General features: G+C 36.7%; 1 protein-coding gene across 1 annotated transcript; it reads right to left on the reverse strand.

The window, feature by feature from the left end:
* Nucleotides 1-1732: 1732 nt before the first annotated feature.
* LOC140144599 (mitochondrial inner membrane protein Mpv17-like) lies at nt 1733-23788 on the reverse strand. The gene is made up of 8 exons (XM_072166416.1): nt 23688-23788; nt 14535-14723; nt 10688-10803; nt 7369-7461; nt 6301-6396; nt 4649-4681; nt 3025-3077; nt 1733-2763 (listed from the first exon to the last, which is right to left on the reverse strand). Exons 2-8 carry the CDS (start codon nt 14605-14607, stop codon nt 2652-2654), a joined length of 576 nt encoding a protein of 191 aa, XP_072022517.1. The 5' UTR covers nt 14608-14723; nt 23688-23788; the 3' UTR covers nt 1733-2651.
* Between the last annotated feature and the right edge of the window lie 54 nt (nt 23789-23842).

Genomic DNA, 23842 nt, shown 5'->3' on the forward strand with positions numbered 1-23842 from the left:
AATCAACCTTAACCCTACTCCCAATTCCAGAAACTAACTCATTTTTGGGATAAAAAATATTATCATGTTTAGCCAAATGAAACATAGCTAAATCCTAATCCTTAATTAAAATTTGACTTTCATTGCCAGTTAAAACTAACCAAAGGATTAGGATTTAACTATGCTGACACCATCTGGTCCATGGGAACCGAAAGGCAGCAAATTTGAAATTAAGATAAAGGCAAAAATATGGAATACAAAAACAACAAGGCGGTTCTCGAACCACGAGTCTCGCCTGCTTTCGCGACCGCCTGCTTTTGCGATGACTTTTGGTAGAGGTAAATGAATTTGGCGGTTATCGGCTGGGCACGATTATCTGGCTGATGGTGACTGTACCCACCAAGTATCATGCCCATGCAACAGTTTTTACTATTATAAATTTGACCTCAGATGACCCCTGGTGACCCTGAAATGGCCTTCCAAAAATTTGGCTCTAAATGTTGACTGTACCCACCAAGTTTCATGCCTATCCGACAGTTTTTACTAATTTGACCTCAGATGACTGCTGTGGTGGTCTCGAAATGACCTTCCGAAAATTTGGCTTTAAATGTTAACTGTACGCACCAAATTTCATGCCCATAAGACAGTTTTTACTAATTTGACCTCAAATGACCCCTAGATGACCTCAGTGACCTTGACCCACTAACCAATACAAACCGGTTCTGTCTCGGGTCAAGATGCACCCACCCACCAAGTTTGAGGAACGTATGCGACTCCTAGTCTCTGAGAAAATAGGCGGAAGGCAAACTTTAACCAAAACTTTAACCAAATTTGTCACACACACACCCCACACACCCCCATACACACGGAAAAGTGATTATATAGTCTCCTGCCTTATCAGGCGAGACAATAAATTACATTGTCATCACAAAACTTCAGAACCAAGTATGCTAGACCTTTGGTGTTTTTATGCTAGCCTAATGTTTGCATAAGGTAATAGTTATAGTAACTCAATTTTCAAAAATGCCTGCTTTGGCCCCATGGAGCAGATATGTGTCATATGACATGCAAACTTAGTTACAAGTAACAACTTTTAATGATGGTGATTGTGCAATGTATAAAACAGTGTTGTAAATTTGCTTTTATGCTTGAAACTACCGTTAGAGCCATAATGTACAATTTGCTCACGATGCCCTGCATTTTACTTGAATTTCAATTTTGTGCACAATTGTAATCTTCAATGAGATACTTTAAGTAAACAGTCAAATTAGGATTGATAAAAAAAACATGAAGATCCTGGTTTTATTCGCCAAAGTATTGATGCAAATAGTGAACGACAATCACCACATTGGCGCTGGAATGGAGTATCAATTTTCTGTTTAATCCACAGAATTAAAACCAGAGAACCAGGTCTTGACTGACTGTCATCTTGATACACACATGGAGCAAACAGATTTGCTTTCGCTCGGAATGGGCTCAAAGCAATCATTGTCGTGTGAGGGCGACATGGATGATGGGTGCATTTGAGAGACTTGATGCAACCTGCAAGCGATACCTAAATGCTTCAGATGAGATGCACAATTGTTCCTGCTCACAGTCGGCAAAGACCCCAATACCCCCAATTTTCTGATGGCGATATACATGTAGTATGTGGTGGTACAAGGAGTCCGGGTTCTCTTCTGGATTTAATTCTGTGGTTTTACCTCAATTGTCTACCCAAAATTAAAACATCTGATAGTGAAAACAAACAATATTCGAGTAAAAATCAAATCTATATTTAATGCAAATCACACATTATTGCTTGATATGCCTGCACCTCCTGAAATCAATCTAGGTCTAGGTCGATCACGGATTCAAGTGCTTGTAGACAGAGAGACATTCCAATCATTCAAGGCTATAAAAATAATCACAACAACCATTTAATATACCGAGCTGACACCTACTTTCACAGTAGAGTTTTCATTACATTCTACGGTTCATATTTTAACAGAGCTTGGTTTGGTTTTGTCATGTTTGTTGTCATACTGTAACTTCCAACACTGAAACTTTTACTCCTAGGAGACAGTTAAGCTTGTGCCACGTGTCCTGAATCCTGATCCCTCCGGTAATCAGGCACCGCCACTCCACAAAAGTTTCTCACCACATACGTCAAAGTTCACTTTTCAAAGGGCAAACTGTTCTTACAAAACAAAAAAAACTAGTAAAAAGTCTACTAAATGATCTCAAAAGGTCAAGTTGTCCGTAAATAATAGAAAGGTGAAAGTGTGACAAGAACTGTCAGTGGCGGCTGTCACCCTTGTGAATGAAAATATAGCTTATTTAGCCAGTGTCAACATGGTGTCATTGGTCTAAATATTTTCCTAACATATTGCACTAACACCACAGCTATATGATTAATCTTCACAATATAATACTAATGGAAAGAAAAGTGCTAATGCTCGATATTTTTCGGCACAAATAATTTTGTTAACAAATGATGTCACAGGCTTGAACATCAATCTCCTAATTTGCATATAGCTGCCATTCCTCCAGCTAGCTTGTCCCGTGATTGGTCCATTAGCTATCTAGGTTTGTATCTGTGTCACAGTGTCAGGACCTGACTGGCCAGAATTATGAGCAATCAATAAATGCATGCCGTGCACAATATCATAAAGCACTGTAACTACAAATTGCTAGTCTGAAACAATTGCTACTTCAGGGTCCGATTCTAAATGTGGATGGTCATGGGCTTTCCATATCAAATATGTGTTCCAGAAAACGGCTACAACCTGTGCAACTAAAACCCTGAAAATAAAACAGAAAACAGAATGACAAGTTATTTACATGAAACAATAAAACTATAAACAAAATATAAAATAATCATCAAAATTAATTTTGTGAGAATGTGAGAGATGAAAAAATGATCAAAGTAAATCAAATACTCTGTATTAAATCTACTGACTATGCAGGGTCAAGTATGAGTCAATTAATGTCTGAGATTGTATGTGCATGGTGCTTGGTTATCATTCCTCATTAAATTAACTGAGGCCAAAGAATTCTACGTACCTGTAATATAATGGTACTAAATAGAAGTTGAACATCTGTACAGCAGGCCATATCTGTAAAATTGGGTACACATAAGTATTGTAATTTAAAGGGCATATATATTGCAAAAACAAGTTTAACTCCATTTGAAGAGAATAATTATTACATTACAAGTTGACACGTGTTGCAATTTTGTTATTCATATTTCTCCTGAAAAAAGAGAAATTGTGTTTGTAAAATGCTGCCTGGTACACAAATATACGGTCCTTCCCCCGTTAGAAGCAAAATTGATTTCCATGGCAAGATTGCATGGCAAAATTGATTTTCATTGTCTTCATAATATTAGCTTGCCAATGATATGATGTTGTCCAAGCAATATATATGACCTTTAAATGCTAAAACTCCACATTAGTAATAATACACACACACACCCCCACCCACCCACAGTTTCTTTGGCTTATAAATATAATTAGTGAATAACATTGTGTACTGATATAGAATGGCATGCTTACACTAGTTGTACACTGCGTAATAAAAGGACCTTTTTTGTAATTAGTCATAGTGAACCTTAGAGATAGCGAACCTTAGAGATAGTGAACCTTAGAGAAAGCGAACCTTAGAGATAGTGAACCTTAGAGATAGCAAACCTTAGAGAAAGCGAACCTTAGAGATAGCAAACCTTAGAGATAGTGAACCTTAGAGAAAGCGAACCTAGGCTTAGAGAAAGCGAACCTTAGAGATAGCAAACCTTAGAGATAGTGAACCTTAGAGAAAGCGAACCTTAGAGATAGCGAACCTTAGAGATAGCAAACCTTAGAGATAGCGAACCTTAGAGATAGCAAACCTTAGAGATAGCAAACCTTAGAGATAGCGAACCTTAGAGATAGCAAACCTTAGAGATAGCAAAGATTAGAACTGTCACCATAGTTACTGCACAAAACAGATGTTGGCTACCTCCCTGGACAGAGTTTGCCTGTTATTCTTCCTCTCATACCATTATCCACAAGCTTAAATAAATAACCCTAATGACTTGTTACACAGTCAATTGGAGTCCTTTGTCAAGACCAAAAGAAATTTAAGAAAAACTTGTTTTTCTGCATACAGTTTCACCAGAAGATTTAAGTCAAAGCAATTATGATGTTATTCATCCATCTGCTTTGGAGCGGGAAACTTGATTGCCAAGTTTTGGTTTTACCTTTGGTCTTCACAAATAACTCTTATCAACTGATTAATAAACAGACTTAAAGTCATAATGTACGATCTTATAATATGAATTTGGTTAATTTTTTTCAAACCTGATTTTTTGGCATATTTGTAATGTTTACACCTGTCACAACTTGCACCTAAATGGAATCAGCCAAATTTGTTGTGTTTGTAGGTAAACAGAGCAAAGTTCGACATAAAGTCATAATTCAAGAAATTATGACTTTATGTCCTACCATAGAACTGCGTGTTAAACGGCCAAAATAACAAGCAGTGTTTCTTTCACGTTACCTCGTTATTTCAGCTCAAAATGGACAGAAACCATTCCCGATCATTATTACTAGTATTATTTCAGCATTTTGAGTATATAATGACAAATTTAAAATTTGAAGGAAATCGTACATTAAGCCTTTAATAAACATCTTAAATCATAATGACCTACCTTATAATTTGTAATTAATGTTGGAATGTAATTCTGCAAAACAATACACAAACAACAAGAATTAGCTTTCTAATCTAGATTTAAATTCAGAGATTTAGATTCATAAATATGCAAATATTAACCTGACAAAAATGTATACAGCACAAGAGGTGATCATAGTCTATCATCATACCATGTAAGAAATCTCTTACTGTAAGTAGGCTGCAGAGTGGGTAAATGGAATTTCAGTCAAAATATGCAAATAAGTTCAATTATATTCATAAATATGCAAATATAGAAAACTATACAGCACATGAGGTGATCATACTCTAATATCATTATATCAATTTGGATGTTGCTGTGCCAAAAATGAGATTCTGAAAATGAGTGAACAACCCCAACATAATTATACCAAATTTGATGAGAATGTGACCGCATAATATGAAGCTTAAAAGGGCATTTCGTGAACCAAAGCCTCATCCCCCCACATTTCTCCAAAAAAATTGAGATTTCTATATCACTGGAAACCTCTGGCTACATAATGTTTATGTACAAAATATTTCTTGCAGATTAATTCGTTTAGCAAAGATATCATGAAATTTGAATTACGTTCTGGTGCACCAGAACGAAATTACAACGCATTGTCTATGGAGCAGCGTAAATTACACATAATCATGCATAACTCACTAACGGAAAATCGGAATCAACTGAAATTTTGGGAATAGGTTTTTTTCGTGGATATCTAATGAAAAATGACATAAATAGAGGATGCTAGGATCACGAAATACTCCTTTAATTGGCCAATACTCTGGACACATTTTGCAACATTTCAATTAACAAGTAATAACAAATGAGTGCTTCATCACTGAAATGTGAGCCCCGCATATAGCTAAGAGAACCTTTCCACATTACCATTACAGCATAATGATGACCACCTACAAATTTGTCTTTTGCTTGGCACAGTGCATGGAAGCACTGTAGTTTCCACCACAGCCACAGATTCCACTCACTCCAAATAAACCACCTGCCATCCTTTTTGATTGGCTAACATCTTTCCCACACGTCATCAAGCATATTTGTAATGAGGATGCCAATAGGTTAATGACTGAAATCGGCTACTTTTATATTCATGAGTCGCAATTATAGCCACATGGAGTCAACCTCCACTGAACTCAAACATACATTTCCGTTTGAAGAAGTCCCGGATCCAACTACATGTACATGTAATTCTATTCTATTGATGCTCATAGCCATTCAGAAACAGTGTGTAAAGAACGAGCAGAATCAAACTGGAGGTTGAAGAGACTAGGAAGTGCTTGTGAATTGAACCTTGCATGTACAAACTATTTTGTGTTGCAAGTGAAATTTACAGTATCTTCTTTCTTCATTCGATTAAAGAAAGGACATTATCACAAATTACACATAAAAGAAACAATGATATACATGTATTTCAAATAAAAGATCAAGTAGTACTTCTGCACCATTTCAATTGATAATATAATCAACATTCCAAATGCAATTGATTTTATATTTTTCATATTTTCTTGAAAGTTACTAATAAATTTCTTGGTACATTACTTTGATACAGTCTGTCTATCTGCTATCTGTAAAAGCTCTCCTAATGACTCGGCTAGCATTTTTATAATTTTATGCATTGCCATGATGACACATACCTTTGATAATATTTCTTTTATGTGTTTTGGTGGCATCCCTGTTAAAACACCATTCACTGTAAAGAAGAGGGCTATAAATGGCGGAGCGAAGAGCAGCTGAAATAAAAGACAATAAAAAACAATTAAGACTTGTCATGAATGTGTGCATACAAGGGTTGCAAGACTTCAACATTTTTTAGTCCTTGACACCAAAAAGTCACAACTAGTTGACTAATCACGACTAGATAATCAAAAATAATTAGACTTGTTAGGAGTGCATGCATCAAAATCTCAGTACAATTGATTTTTGCTATTTTATAACAAAACTCTTAAATAGATTCATCAGGTTTGTTGGTAAACATTATAAATGATTTCATTTGTACAAAACCAAAATGTAACTCACTATTGAGTCACGGTTTCGCCTACATGTATCATGGTCAGTAGGCATCATCAGAATGATGGTTGTAGATGGATACGTCCAACCGGAAGTAAGGATCTACAACATTCATCCTGATGATGCCTATCGACCATGATAGGTGAAACCGTCAATAGTGAGTTACATTTTGGTTTTGTACAAATGAAATCATTTATAATATAACAAAACTGTCACTAAAATGTTGAAAAATACAAGCAAATATAAATGCATCAACCTGCAAGAAAAAGGAACATATATTTGAAAACCCCTGCATGTACTACGCGCCTGTGCAATTACACAATGTTTATGCACACCTTGTATTTTACTAACATTTACTCTGATTAGTTCTTACTATCTAAGTCCCTGTGTTGTTGTTAAATGGTCTGTGGAATGATGTGGGCCGTAGTGGTCAGCGACAATCTGTAAAGTGTGCTGAGGCTTGTGGATCAACGTCTAGGCATTGTGCCTGTGCGTCGCACACTATAAATCACTGCGCTTTTTTTTCCTTTAGTGTACATGTATGAAGGTCAAATAAAAGGCTGCCGACTTACAAGAGTAAAATGGCAAATGACTACACAAATTTGTGTAATAAGTCATAATTCCACAACCAGGATTGGAAATTCTAAGATTTACTACAGGCATACAAACACTTGTGATTATTCTTGTTAACTTACCTGATCAGCAGCGACTTTCTTCAGAAGGGCAATTTTGGGGGCTCCTTTAAATACTCTGTCCACTGTACGGTACCAAACTGTCAAAGTTGGACCCTGATTACAAATAAATCATGAGAAAACAAAGAGTAAACTTGACTTGATCTGATGGATAATAACAATAATAATAAATTTCGGATTTATATCTAAGCGCCTTTTTCCAGCTAGATCTTGAAGGATTCAAAGAGCTGTAATTTCGCTGCCATGGTGAATCATCACAATCAGATCACATCATCTAGGCCAGTTGCAGCCGAACCTGGTGCAGACCTATCCGCACTTAGATTGTAACATCCACCAATTATCTGTGCAGCTCCCCAAGTTCCATCGGGTGAAAGAAGTTTTTGATAAGTTTTGGATGTAACCTCTTTTCTATTTAAAACAAAAATGCCTTGAAAGGTGAACAAAGAGTAATGGCTAACCTTGATGAGTCTGATACAGCGGTATATTGAAATGCCTAAGTTGATTAAATTATAATAAACCATGTGAGAGAAAAGAATTTCATGAACTTTTATTCTACATCCAAACCACGTCCACTATGGAAGGCTTTTTGCATAGACAACAAGATTCTGAAGCAATAAAGCTTGAGGAAATCCGCGATGTGAATTGTATGAGGAGTCCAATCCCAAAGTACAGTGTATGTCCTCAAATGTACCCCCAACACATGTAGGGGATTTCATGATTTCCCAAAGTAATCCTTGGAATACCGCTGTGTGAACGAGTCATATATGAAGATAAACCTCTGAATGAATTATTTTCATGCCACTATACATGTAGGCCACAGCTTCCGGTTGAAACACTGCAAAACTCAACGATGAATCGCAATTCCAGAGATGCCCATCTCCAGGGACAGACTTAGGTTTCAGTTTTCTACTGGCCAAAAAAAAAAAAAAAAAGGACCTAATTTTTTTTGTGTGTTTTGGGGAAAAATCTATATCAATTTTTAATCATTTGGCATAAAATGTGTATTATGTCGCGAATTTCAAAAAATCTAAATTATTTGATATTACTGTCTGTTCAATTAGCTTAGATTCTTGAATTTTTAAGATATTTGAAAAAATAAAAAATTGTGGCCAAAGTCATCAAAGAAAAGTGTTAGCACAGCCTTAGACCTAACGTGATTTATACTTTTCAAATTCCAAAGTTCAAGTAAAAACCCCATTTCTTTTCAATTTTGCCTCATTTTAGGCAGTTACTTAGGTCCACCAAAAGGGTTCGCGACCTTTTTACAAATCGAGTGGGACGGTCCATTCTCAACTTAGGGCATAGCCCCTATCCAATTTAGCAAAGCAATCTGTCCACCAATCTGTCCTGGCATTTCAATTGTTATACCGTTCCGGTTATTGGATAGGTTCTATAGTTGATGATGGTCCACCGGTTTTTGTTACACGAAATTATATAGCGCGATTACGTTTTATGCATAACATTATTCTGAGCATTGTTTTTTTCCTAAACAATAAATGACATTAAAATCATGGATTTCGTTCTTATTTCAACTGGTTTACAATGTAAATTGAGTTTTGTTTAATACATGTACCATCATTCCTTCCCAAGAATATCAGCATTCGCTTGACATTTTCAGATACAGTGACTTTACAAGAATTGTTTTCTGTAACCTTATTGTTTTAAAATAATATTTTCTTGTACAAAAGTTCTTTTGTTTCCAAATGTCTTTCTCATATTTTGTATTGAACAAACAAAACGAAATAACAAATTGAAAATAAATGTGTAGTTTTATAATAGGCCTAGATAGGTCTACACCTTCTCAGACCCATTCGCACAATAAATAAATAAATAAATAAATAAATAAATAAATAAATAAATAAATAAATAAATAAATAAATAAATAAATAAATAAATAAATAAATAAATAAATAAATAAATACACAAGGAATGTATTTACATAAGTTGGGCCTATTTTAGAAAACATTAGTTCATAAATAATAACGTAATGTTTCAACAGTAGGGTTTCAAGGCGTACTGGCAAATATGCTATTTTGCTGGACAATACTTCCTGATGCGGATGGTCGAATTAATACTATCTCATCGCATTATGACATTCGTCCCCATTGCTCTAAATGGATTGATTCAAAAAAGTTTATGGTACCCGACGTTCTACGGCTTTTTATAAAAATATCGCGGAAAATACCAAAACTGAAAAGAAATGGGGTTTTAAATTGAACTTTAGAATTTGAAAAGTATAAATCACGTTAGGTCTAAGGCTGTGCTAACACTTTTCTTTGATGACTTTGATCACAATTTTTTATTTTTTCAAATATCTTAAAAATTCAAGAATCTAAGCTAATTGAACAGATAGTAGAAGGACATTCTTCGTTTCAAAAATGCAATTCGATATGTCTGATGTGCTCTCAGGTCCCACAAAAAATATGTGGAAACATCGCTATCCGACCCCTTAACAGTGGTGTGTCCAGCTGGGGCAGGTGGTGAGCGCTGTGCATTCTCTAAATTCAGTACATTTCCGCTGTCAACCGTGTAATTGAATGGGATTATTTTGAAATTTTAAAATGACAAACAGTTAGGCCTATGTCAATAAATAATATCAATACAAGCTAAAACCGTTGGGGTTCGATAATAAACCCCACAAAACTAACCGAGTGTATGGAAAAGTGCTTTGGGGGCTGAAGCCCCCCTGCACTTGGTTAAAAATCATGTATATCAGCCGTTTTTAGTGATTTTAGCCATTAAGCCCCCTGCATAACTCTGAAAGCCCCACTGAGCCCCCTGCAGGAATAGATCCAGGACATGCCGATGCTTAAAGTCAAGTAAACCTTAACCTTTTAATTAGTTTTGTACTCAATGTAGAGAGTATATCACTAACACAAGTTCAGTCGGTAGTCCTACCTTTTTGAGTTCCAAAAGTTCACGAAGGTTCAAATATGCAGCATGTGCGGTATCGCTATCATCATCAGATAGAGCACAAAAGAGCTTAAAAGTAGTACGTAGGCCTACTATCACCGTAAAAAGTGGCCGTATATTTCCAACTTGCTTTGCTAGCAACGCAAGAATAAGAATATAAATAAACAAAAATCATTGAATAAAGATATAAATTACAGGTGTCAGGCAGAGCAGAAACTGTGTACATAATGTCCATATCACTAATCATATCTTGTCTCAAAAATCTAGTGGCCCGCGGGGCCAGCATTGTTAAAAGTTTACTGCCCGACGCAAAATCCACTGGCGCGGGGCCACCGCTTAAATCCATCCCTGCCCATCTCCAAGAATTCATCTCCAACCCTCTGACTACATGTGGTAACATTATACTTACCACCAAGAAGAAGCCTATCAAAGCTTGCCGACATGTCCTTGCGAAGTCATGCCCTTTCCAGCCACGTCTATCCACAACTTGTTGAGCGAAAATATCAGAAAAGAGCATGATTGTACCTATAGTGGATGAAATTGTAAGGCAATGATAATAATAACTCAAACTGTAGTGTTAAAGAGAGAAAAACCCATTATTGGCTGTATTTTCAACCCAAGGGTTATGATATTTTATGGTTCAGGGGAGAGACTTTGGCTCCTTTAAAAAGGCCCATTCAGTGATTTGCTCATCCGGACAATCATAACAAGAGCACCACTGGTGCTGTAGCTCATTTGTTATGGGTTATGGTCAGGAATACCATGCATAGCTATGTATCGCCATGCATAGCTATGTATAGCCATGCATAGTTATGTATAGCCATGCATAGCTATGTATAGCCATGCATAGTTATGTATAGCCATGCATAGCTATGTATAGCCATGCATAGCTATGTATAGCCATGGATAGCTATGTATAGCCATGGATAGCTATATATAGCCATGGATAGCTATGCATGGCCATGTATAGCTATGTATACAGGGCTGCCAACTTTGAAAAACACATTTCAGTATTCCCAAACCTCAAAATCACCATAGTGCTGTGATCAAGCACAAATCAGCATTTTGAAAATATACTTATGGTTCTCAAAATATTTATTTATTCAAGGCATTTATTTATTTGTACCTTTTGCTTGTCAAGTATCCTTTGATTTTATTTTGTTTAATACAGTTTTGTTTGTATATTTAATGCCTTGGATGCACCATCGGATAGATGAGTGCCACTGATGTAAAAGCAATTTCCAAATAAAAACTTGAAACTAGCCATGTATAGCTATGTATACAGGGCTGCCAACTTTGAAAAACACATTTCAGTATTCTCAAACCTCATTGCTCCATTTTTTCAAATATTTTTACCCGATGACCCTTTTTTAAAATCTTATACTCAATGACCCCCTTTTTTCAAAATATTATACCCAATGACACCCTTTTTTTATTTTGTTTGTACCCAATGACCCCCTTTTTTAAATGACGCCTTGTACCTGATAGGCCCCAACTTCGCGACGCCGGTAGGCACATACCCGTCACTTCTAAAGTGTGTCCCTCCCCCCGGGACTATATTATAATAGATAGTGGCCAGCACATTTATAAAAGACTGATTACTCACTACAATCTTCACTCTTAAACTGTGTTTTTCTGAATGTGCTGATCATGTTGATTGCTAGTCGGAAACTCCTGCGAAGCTATGGACATGGCATCTTACCTACTCCATTCTATAACAGTCTGCCCAGTTGCCTTGTGTGTTTTCTCTTCAATCATTTTGTTGAATGTAATTTTATGAATCAAATAAAAAAGATAGAAAGTGACTTCACATAAGTTATGTGTCATTTTATTTATAATAAAGAAGTTATTAAATTAATAAAGTAAGACAATTTATTTATCTATAAGTGCATGTCAAATGGGGTACATTGTTCAATACTATAGGCCTACATGAATAAATTATGCCCATATTATAGCTAGGCCCTAAAAACTTTATTTTGTATCGGATTTTTCCCGTTGAAAAGACAAAACTGATGTTTATGATAGCAACCATTTCATCAATAACATTTTGAGTCATTTTTATCCATAAAACGACACAGGATATGATAGATAACTACTTTCACATCAATAGGGTCCATATGATCACAGATTGTTGAGAATCTGATTTTTGATTCTATAGATCTGTTATCAACATGATATCACGCTGTTCAGTGGTCAAGGAGTAAGGACCCCCGGTCAAGGACACTGATATGACATCATAGGTGATGTAATTTTCTTCTGCTGACCATATGATGCTGTATATTAGCTATTATTGTTAAATTTAGGCCTATACCTAGAACTTTTAAAGTCATAATTAGTTCAAACATAACTTTGGTAATACTCACGAGTTTTCGTTCGTTGAACAGGCAAAACATACTTACTTTTCCTTACAAATCGAATAACAATAATTTTAAAACATTCCACCTCAGAGAGAGGTTGTCATGGTCCCATATACTGATATACCAGGCACTGAAAAAGTGCTACTCACCTTGAGTAAATGTTTACATAACTAATTGGGTTTAGTGACTGGTCAAGATATGTGATAAATGAGTTAGATGTTTGTTCATAGTCAGGGTTGCCAACCAACAATTTGGTAGCCCAAATTGGGAGAATTTGAGACACTATTTGCTCATGGCTCGTGCACAGAAGTAAGGGCCTATACACAGCACGAGCCCAATTGGTGCTTTATCTATTGACTTGCAGAATGTAAGGCAAAGCAACACTGAAAAGCAAACATTGTAGCCGCACTGAAGCAGTAAAGTTCAACATCTCTTTTACAAAATCGCCAGATCAAGGAGTTTGTACAGTGTTTGTAATATGAAAAGCACCACAAACTGTCTGCATAGGAGACTATTCCATGAAATTTGGTAAAATTTTACGTAACAAAATGCTCCAAAAATGACACTTTCCGTCCGAATTTTCCTAGCTAAATAAGTAACAATCATGAACAATCATGCAAAGATCGCGCCTCAAATTACCAGATCCATTGCTCAAACGATGTAGCAAGAGAAAGAAAAAAACATACAGAAATCTGGACTATGCCTATAGTTCATTGTGTTACGCAATGAGCTAAAAATCATCAAAATTCAGATTTTGGTACCTTTTGTCATTGTCATAGATTTGCTAACATAGCCAAAGTCTGTACAAAATAATGCATTCACATGAATCTGTAATTTATATAGACCTACAGTCAGTATATAAATTAGCTACATGTATTTATATGTGGCTTCAGTTTGTCAAATTTTTCATTTCAAAAATACCAAATGACAATTGGAATGACTTTTCCTTCACTTTTAAGCAATTTATAGACAATTTTAATTTGTTCACTGGCATCACTGAATGGGACTTTAACCCTAGAACTACTGAGCCATATTTTGTAACACAAACTACAAAGAGGAGGGGGGTGGGGTTGTTGCGACCCTCCTCCTGAAATTTCAATTATAAACGTCATATACCATTATATTTGGTACTAATGTATAGCTAATGGGTATCCTCTATCCGGTAATAACAAAATAAATACAAACATTCCATACATAATGTCGCAAGTAAAAAGTCATAAAGGATAGGGGGTGGTACAACCCCCTCCTTCGTAGTTCTAGGGTTAATCATTAACATGAAGTTTGTACATTTTCTGATGTCTATTTATGGGTATGAAGGGAGGTCTGAAAATTAATTAAATGAAATTGTTACGAAACAAAGAAGTTTTAAGAGACCCATACATGTAAGTAGCTGAGAGTACACTGCTGAGGCTAGATTCTCCTTCTTTGGATGAAAATCATCCAAAATAACAATTTTCAACTTTATATCTTTTTTTCTAAAATCAAAATATGAGTGTCAGCAAAATCTGAAGGGGTAAAGAAAATTTGTTGATTTGGCATGGAATAGCTTGGAATGGCCCTCATCATTGATTCTAGACACAGATGCATGTACTTGAAACTGTTGTTGACAGCACAATGTATACTAAAATAGAAGACATTGAGTATGATTATACTATGATATAATAAATTTACACTGGATTAGGTTCTGGATGGTTGCAGTAACAAATTTTATTAAATATTTGACCAGATTTTGACATTTTAACCAAGCAAAAGTGATTTTTCTAGATTTTTCACTTCTTCACAAAAAAAGAAACAAAAAAAAAGCAGACCCAAGATTTTGCCAAAATTGGGTTGGGTTGGGTATAGTAACACAACAATTTATTTCTTGCCTGTAAAATGATAAAAATGTGTGAGACATACCTGTGGAGACAACTTGTGTCTTGAAAGGATGTGCATTGAGTATCCTGTTATATGCCCTGAACAGAGATGCCATTGTGACAGCCCATTCACCACAGGATGTCCTATTGTGTAGGGCTATGCTCTATTGGTACACCACTGCACCTTATCTGCTACAAATTAATCCTGAGGAAATTAATACTGTCATTCAGTCTGAAAGAACAAAACAACAAAAAAACTCACTGAACTAAACTTTAAGGTGTATTTCACTTTCATATCATTGTGTTGATCATAAATAGCTTTGAATCTATAAACTAGGTAGCCCCTGTCCAGGCCTGGGCCTTAACTGTTTCAGCCCTAGCCAGTCAGGCTAGTCAGGTTTGTGACTAAAGTTACAGGCCAGACAGAAATTTTAAAAGACACAATTTTTTACCAATAATATTAATAACAAAATGCAATAGATGATTCAGACTCTGCACACCTTTCAAGCGGTGATGAAAGTCTGAATTCTTGCGTGCATGTCAACAGAAGTAGTAATTTGGTGCTACTCTGGCAAAAAGCAGCAGCGCCTGTCACTGTAATTAGCACCTCTTACTGCGTTATCATCACAGGCGTAGATCCGGGGGGATGGGGGGGACAACATTTTGCCAGAGGGGTGGTCCATACAACATGTTAACGCCTGTACGTGGGTTTCTGACCAAATTAACCTCATATATTTGACCATTTTAGCCCCCAAAGTGCAAGTTTTTTTTGCGCTTCGCATGGATTTATTCCATTTTTGCACCATATTTCAACAGTTTAGCTTAAAATAAAAATGTCAAAAGTTTTCCGCGCCAAGGTGCTGAATTTACTATATTTCAAGAAATTTTTTCCAACCCCATCCCCCCAATGTCAAAAAGAAATCTACGCCACTGGCTATCATGAAGGTCAGGTGCTAAAATGTTGCTTTTTTTAAATTTTACGTTTTTGGGTTAGGGTTCTAGAATGGTTACTTTCCTGCCGCTTGCCGCTTTACTGCGCAGTCACACCAGAAATAATAAGAGAGGAGTCAGACAGGGATGTGTGATGTCACCAGATCTCTTTAATTATTACAGTGAGCTGATTCTGAGGGAGCTAGAAAAGGAAAATGGCAGGGGCGGCGTGAACGATTTTGAAAGTGGGGGGGCAGTCATGGTGATGTAAAAAATCAAAATAATGGCTGCGAAGCGGCCATCGCGTCGCGCTTGCGCGACGCAGGGGGGTGTCTGAGGTTCCCCCCTCAGAAGTGAGAAACTTTTGCAAACTGAAGGCCCAATTGAAGCCATTTGGTGGACCATTCTGGCAACTATTATTGTGTACAATTTTAGTTTGAAAAATCTGAAAATGGGTTAAATGAATGGCCAAATTGAAGCCATTCGTGGAAAGTTTTCAGTATAAATTATTGCTTTTAGTGTTGGGTGTCCAATGCAGAAGCGAAAAGGGAAATTTGTTTATCCATAGGCCTGCACACTGTGTATTAACACAGGGGAGGGGAGTTGGAAAATTGTGCAAAATGAACATGATGAACATGAAGGTCCAATTGAAGCCATTTCATGCATCATTTTTATACTTTCTTTAAGCATGTTAAGGGTCTAGAATAGAGATTTGATTATTTATGTTCACCCAGACATGTGACACACAGCACATTATGGGTTAAAAGTGTGGGGGGCAGGCCCCCCCCCCAGTCAAAAAAGTGGAGGGGCCACTGGCCCCCCTGGCCCCCGGTTCTGCCACCCTTGGAAAATGGTCTCCATATAGGTGGACATAACATCACCAACATAAGATATGCAGATGACACTGTCTTATTAGCTGAGTCTGAGGAGGATCTGCAAAGGCTTCTTGATGTGGTGGTTCAGGAAAGTGAGAGGAAAGGTTTATCGTTAAATTGCAAGAAGACAGAATTGCACTGGCTAAGTCTGCATTCTCAAAATTGGACAAGATCTTAAAAAACAGTGCCCTCAGTATAGAGACCAGAATTCAGGTACTCAACTGCTATGTTGTTCCTGTACTAATGTATGGAAGTGAAGCATGGTCAATAACAGACATTAAAAGAAGATTCAATACTCTTGGCTGAAGACTGAAGTGGCTGGTCATAGTCTGGTGACGGGACTCATTGAGAGGTCGATATATGGAGAGGTCAAACAGGTTGTTAATTATTGTCAATATTAATATTCTTCTTCTTCCTAATCATGTATAGTGCCTCTCTCATACATACATGTATTTAATATGCATGTACGTATATGTATTATCGCACTGCGCTGTGTACAGACAAGCTGTACTAATTTTTCACTCTGCATCTGCGACATTTATATAAATGAATATACATGATCAAGGGGAATGAGTCACATGTCGACCCTGGTCAAAAATGAGTTTTACACATGTATGTTTCTAAAAAGGACATTTAGAGCTTTCAGAAACTGAAAGCCCCATGTTGATACAACTTTTATTTGCGAAGTTATGTCAATTTATCAATCGCTGAAAACAGTATAAAACAAACGAATTTTAACACTTTCTTTGCTAATATCTCAAAATCAATATTAGCGACATCCGACTCATTCCCCTTGATCATGTCACATATTTGGAAAATCAAATTCTTTAAAACTTACCTATAACATAAAATGTCGTCCCTTTCAAACATTCATGCAAAAAAGAACACGACAAATGTTCCTTGTAAATGTGACTAATTCCTTAGGCTGCGATCACATACAAGTATACGGTATTCATTATACGATTTAAAATGCTCATTCGTTCAGGCTGAGTTCACATATGAGTATACTATGTGAACTCAGCCTGATCGAATGAGCGTTAAGTATACATTTGTATAGCGAATACCGTATACTTCTATGTGATCGCAGCCTTAGGCTCTTCACAATTGATTCTTAGTTTACTGTTAACCGCCCGCGTCCAAAATTGCAAATTGCAAAATATTTAATTATTTTATTTATATTTTGCATTTTCTCCTTTAAAATAGTTTTGAATGACATTTACTTGCTAATTTCTAACATGAATCTTATATAAACAATAATGATGAATAAACAAAGAGCATAACTGCACCTTACATGTATACTATTGTGTAAAAGTAAGCATAGTAATAAAATAATTAAATGCCGGCTCCATTAAAAACGAAACGGGTTGATAATTACCAACATTAGGACCTAGCAATTATCCCACAATACCAGACATTCAAATTTCACAAGAGGGCATCACTAAACTCTTACAGAACATCAAGATTCAAAAGCCTGATGGTATTCCTGCCTATATACTCAAGGTTGCAGCTGAGGAGATAGCCCGGCATTATGTATGATTTTTGAAAGATCCCTAGAGTCTGGCGAACTACCATCTGATTGGCTTAGTGCCAATATTAGCCCGATTTTCAAGAAAGGAGACCGAACAGCTGCCTCGAACTATAGGCCCGTCTCTCTCACACCCATATGTTGCAAGGTCTTAGAACATGTCATCCATTCACACATCATGCATCATTTTGATAAACATTCTGTTCTCACCACAAAACAACATGGCTTCAGACGCAACCACTCATGCGAATCACAACTTTTATTTAACAACCCATGACCTGGCCCTTTCACTAAATAACAGACAACAAACTGATCTTGTAATTATGGATTTTAGCAAGGCATTTGATACGGTATCACACAATCGGTATCAACACTATGGCATTCGCAATAACATCCACACATGGATAGCAAACTTCCTTAAGCACCGTAAACAGAGGGTCGTTGTCGGGGGTGAACACTCGGCTTGGACAGATGTGTTATCTGGCGTTCCCCAGGGCACGGTGCTAGGACCTAAAGTTGCTATTCCTCATATATATCAATGACTTGCCACAAAACATACAGTCTGAAGTCCGGCTCTTTGCCGATGATTGTGTTATCTATAGGCAAATAGTTCACAATCATGACCATGTTCAACTCCAGGATGACCTAAATGTAAACACACTTGTCAAATGGCAGAACGATTGGCAACTACATTTCAAGTTTCAACATCCAAAAATGTTTCGTCATGAGGATCACCCATGCACGTTCCACTAAAATGTTTGATTACAAACTGGGAGACAGCATTTTAGAAGAGACAAAATGCCATCCCTACCTAGGAGTTGAGATTTCCAACAATCTTTCATGGTCAAATTACATCAACCGCAACACATCATCTGCAAACAGACAATTAGGATTTATTAGAAGGAACTTATACTCTTGCACCAAACAAATCAAACAAAATGCCTACATGTCACTTGTACGTCCCCACATTGAATATGCCAGTTCAGTGTGGGACAGCCACTAAAAGGACCTAAGTAACAAAATTGAGATGGTGCAGCGTCGCGCAGAGCGCTTTGTTATGCATGACCACAAAAGAACTAGTAGTGTCACGAACATGCTGAAGGAGCTGGATTGGTGTTCTCTTAAAGATCGTAGAACAGCCAATAGGTTAACCATCCTCCACAAGGCTAGAGAGGTCTCCTGCCCCTACCGATCGACGACCTCCTTCTGCCGGTCCAACGTCCTTCTAGGCACTCTCATCAGAACTCATATCAAATTATAACAGCAAATAAGGACTGCTACAAGTACTCGTTCTGGCCAAGGACAGTACAAGACTGGAACAAACTACCCTACCACATCACCACGATACAAGACTCAAAAGAATTTAAGAATCAAGCAACCAACCACCCAAAGCAACTACAATAAATAGCATTCCGCATGTGCACAACCATTTCCTGTTCGTCTGGCTTCACCTGAAGCGTTGAGCAGTATTGCTACAGATACAGATACAGAGATAACTAATTATACTAAATAAAGAAAATAATAGATAATTAATAATTAAAGTCACCTCATCCTAATTTTAAAATCTTGAACAGTAAACTCGGAATCAATTGTGAAGGGCCTTATGGAATTATTGACATTTTTATACAGCATGATTTTGGTAGTCTACAGTGTTTTTATTTTTAAAAATGATATTGATAATCATCATGATCATGTAATAAATTGATATCAAATGAGAGATCATATTTTTCTCATTTAAGGGTAGACGATTTTCATTATCTAGATCTTAACAACTTGATGTTTTGCAAAAGTCCCAGGAAATGTTGGAATTTGAACTTCCCTAATTTCCCTATGTTATTACATAGGCTGCCTTGTATCTAGTGCATGGTCACTACATTTTGACCTATTTAAAGGAGTATTTCATGATCCTAGCATCCTCTTTTTATGACATTTTTCAGTACATATCCACGAAAAAAGCATATTCCCAAAATTTCAGTTGATTCCGATATTAAGTTTGTGAGTTATGCATGATTATGTGTATTACAGTACTGCTCCATAGACAATACGTTGTAATTTCGTTCTGGGGCACCAGAACGAAATTCAAATTTCATGATATCTTTGCTAAACGAATTAATCTGCAAGAAATATTTTGTATAAACATTATGTAGCCAGAGGTTTCCAGTGATATTAAAAATCTCAACTTTTTTTGAGAAAAGTGGGGGGATGAGGCTGTGGATCACGAAATGCCCTTTTAATATATATTATCAAAATAGCCATAATTCACGAATAATAAATTACGCGTAACTTTTGAACCGATAATCGTACAAGGGTGGGAGACCCCTCATTTTATTCTAAATTTTAAGCCCTTTCAGATTAAACTAATTTCAGAGCTCCTGCAAGCTTTTCAAAATTTCATGAAATTGCCTATTTGAAGGGAAATTTTGGTATTTGGAGGGAAATTGTGTCTTTTTTGTATATAAAAACATGCTATAAATTATGGGAAATTTAGCTTGCTTCCTGGGAAATTAATTAGGGGTTCATTCATATATTTTCATGACTAAGCGGTTGTTTATGCCCGAGGGGCGCTTGCGGCGAGGCATAAACAACCATTTAGTCATGAAAATATATGAATGAACCCCGTTCATACATGTATATATACCAGAACATTTTGGGATTCTTATTTCATGAAAATATTAACAAAAAACTGCCAGTAACATTATTAAAAAACACAATTTTCCTTCATTTTCCTTACCCGGCGATCTCACATCCGGGACGCTGTTTATGCCCGGCTCTCGACCAATCACGCGCGCCGTTACATAGCGTGTATGTATGAACATTTTTCGAGCCCTGGACTGGTTCATTCTACAAATCGTATACTTTGCAAACTTGCTTAATTTATTGTTGTTAATGAGTTATGTACGTTTTACAAAAGTGTTGTTGTTTCAGTCCTCTTTACAACGTAACTCAAGAACCAGACACATACAGCACCTATAAAAGTATATGTGATATTTTAATTCTTCTACACGCTCGCTATGAATTGAGCAATGCAGTTTTTGCCAAAGCTCACTACCATTAAGTAAGATGCTGTGAACTACCAAATCACAACAGTTTAAAATAATTAATAACCTTAAAAACATATTGAAATTAGGACTAGGAGGAGTTCCAAATTGGTGTATTTCCGAAGATATGATCAAAAAACTGTTGAATTAGTCTAAAATATGGTATACCACATTTGAGACTAATTGGACAGTTTTTGATGATTCTCGAAATATACCAATTTAAACATAATTTCAGCATGTTATTGAATATTGTTTTAAAAATGAGAAAAATATGAGCTTTCACCCGATACCGAAAATTTTTTGATGGGACCCGTACGTAAAGTGAGTGGATGACCGATGCCAGACATAGAACTTAAGAAGACCTTAAGGTACTAATTTCGAGGAGCATAACAAACACCAAATTGGTGTCGTATGACCTTTGACATGCATGCATTCTTTTGTCGAGAGTTGACATGGTCTTTCATTGTGCCGAGTGTCCTTGGCAGACTTGACTATGCTTCAGTGGTCATGAAAGGATTCAATAGATAACCTCTGCCCCACTAATCCCCAGCTATTGTCTGAAATTGCTCCTCGGAAGATATATCATAGCAACTCAGTCCTCAAATGATAGTCATATAACGACCAAAAGATAAATGACTGACTACATGTAGCATTGAGGACTGAGTTCCGCAGTCTAGACCGATCCCGCACACCGACATCGCCCGATTAATAATTACACTATACAGCAAGGGACACTGAAATGAATACACGGGATCGATACACGTGGATGTGCTATGCACGATTGATATTCAGACAATAAATCTTTGGATACCGGGTTTGAAAATGATGAATATCTCCCGTAAATGATTTCGTATAGAAACCAGATGTGGTTCCTTGGACTTTAATATATATTTTTAACAGATATGATAGTCGCTAGTTTGCGCTTTGAGATACTAGCTTGCGTCTTGAGTCAAAAACTGACAATATTTTTGATTTATATGTGCCAAATTATATAGTGCAGCTCAGTGTATAGGCCAATCGTGAAGGTAGTCTAACACCATATGACCTATAAAAAGGTTGTGGCTGCGTAGGTTTGAATAATGATAAGTAAAAGAGTCCAAGAGCAGAAATATTTGGTGTCAAACCACATTTGTATAGATTTATTTGCGTAGCAAAATTAACCACGAATTTTCGGTCATAGCCCTTTGTCAAGTGATGACCTTTTGCGTGCGGAAAACAAAGGAAGAGGAGAGCACAGAAACGCTGCGTGAGGAGTCGTGCAATGCGAGTCGTCTTGATGAAAACATAGATTGAAATCTTGCGAGGTCTATCGCGACGCAAAGGGGAAGACACGCAAAAGGTCAAAATCAAAATTACTGCAAAGAAAAATGAAGGAAATAAAGAAAGAAAAGTAAAGTAAAGAGAAAAGAGAGAAAAAAAAAAAAAAAAAGAAAAGAAAAGAAAAGAAAAGAAAAGAAAAGAAAAGAAAAGAAAAGAAAAGAAAAGAAAAGAAAAGAAAAGAAAAGAGAGAAAAGAAAAGAAAAAAGAAGACAAGACAAGAAAAAAGAAAAGAAGAAAAGAAAAGAAGAAAAGAAAAGAAAGGAAATGCAAAAGATGAAAGTAATGTGAAAAGTTAAATATTGAGGTTGAAGACATTAAATTGAATGTTCATCCCATTGGGTTGAAGTGTGCCAAGATTAAATATGATCGTTGTTCCTCGACTTTCCGTTTGTGAGTATTATGCACTTGGGTGAGAGCGGTAACTGTAAGGTCCGTGATGGTATGACTATCCCCTCTAAAATGTTGAGGGACGGGTTTGGCGGTGTCACGTATGAGGACGTCTCGTCTATGTTCGGTTGACCTATCCGCCAAACGCCGTTATAAACTGAAAGTAAACAACATTGCATTGGTTTGGTTAGATGTTAGGGGGAGCCTACTGACTTTGGAAGAAAAAAAATCACAGCTGTTTGGTAATCTCGGAATACAGGGTGTCCCAAAATATGTTCGAATTTTTTTACAATTCAACATATTTTGAACTGAAACATTTTACCCTAATCCATACAGCAAAAAAAAGTCCATATTTAGATTCCTCATCAAATTTCCTCTCAGAAAATGTAAACTTTGACTATGATAGGATAAGTAATTAAAAATTTAGGGCAACTTTTAGATTTTGAAGACATCCGCATTGCTTACTACAGTGTTTAATATGAAAACAGGTAGTTTTGCACATAAAAGTGTGCATTTCATAGACTAAACCAATCATAAAGAGTTCAAAATGATTAAAAACAATTAGCAGAATAAATAATCTTTCAAAAGAGCTCTTAACCATGTCTGTAGCCCATATGGATATGATCAGTTGATTCAACGCGCACACACAAAATCTTTATTTCCCATAGACTTTACACATACCGCCACCGCCTCATCCGCCACCGCCTCATCCCCCACCTCGGTCATTTTGAACTCAAACAACTCTAACTCCACTATCTTAGCTGATAAACAATTCTCCTTTGGAGGTCTGTTAGGGCACACATTTAGCTACAACATGACACCAAACACACTTCAATACCTTTTGTTTAAGCAGAGATATAACAATTTGAACGAGTCTCGATTTGGAAAAGCGTAACAAAACCACCATTTTTGGGTGGCGAGTTCAAAACGCGTGGCCATATACACTTACAAGTTTACGTGGTGAACTACTGTGTCCCGGCGCCAGAGACCGATGTCACGATGAGGTTGTCAATCAGGTTACCCACACACTGAAGACACCCTCCAATGGCACCTCTTACAACTTGAGAACAAGTCCTCAAACGTTCGAATTTGTAGAACTGACTCTTACCTTCACCCCGGACCTTCACTGACTTGCATTGCAAATTTGTAAGCTTACATCAAACATTACTGCTCAGACAAATCAAAACAGGGGCATGCTTAACCTCTGACTTCCTCATTTCTAGAACCGCAGCGTTGTGTGTGTATGCTGCCGGGTGAAGGGTGTACCTCGGTATGA

The sequence above is a fragment of the Amphiura filiformis genome, unplaced genomic scaffold (genome assembly GCF_039555335.1).
Source record: "Amphiura filiformis unplaced genomic scaffold, Afil_fr2py scaffold_65, whole genome shotgun sequence".
NCBI lineage: Eukaryota > Metazoa > Echinodermata > Ophiuroidea > Amphilepidida > Amphiuridae > Amphiura > Amphiura filiformis.

Excerpts from the sequence above, each read along its gene's own strand:
- LOC140144599 (XM_072166416.1), bottom strand. The coding sequence starts at position 14,607 with ATGGCATCTCTGTTCAGGGCATATAACAGGATACTCAATGCACATCCT. Across the intron at positions 7,462-10,687 it reads TGATAGGCTTCTTCTTGGTG|GGTCCAACTTTGACAGTTTG; the intron begins GTAAGTATAATG and ends ATTTGTAATCAG. Across the intron at positions 6,397-7,368 it reads AGAAAGTCGCTGCTGATCAG|CTGCTCTTCGCTCCGCCATT; the intron begins GTAAGTTAACAA and ends CTTTTATTTCAG.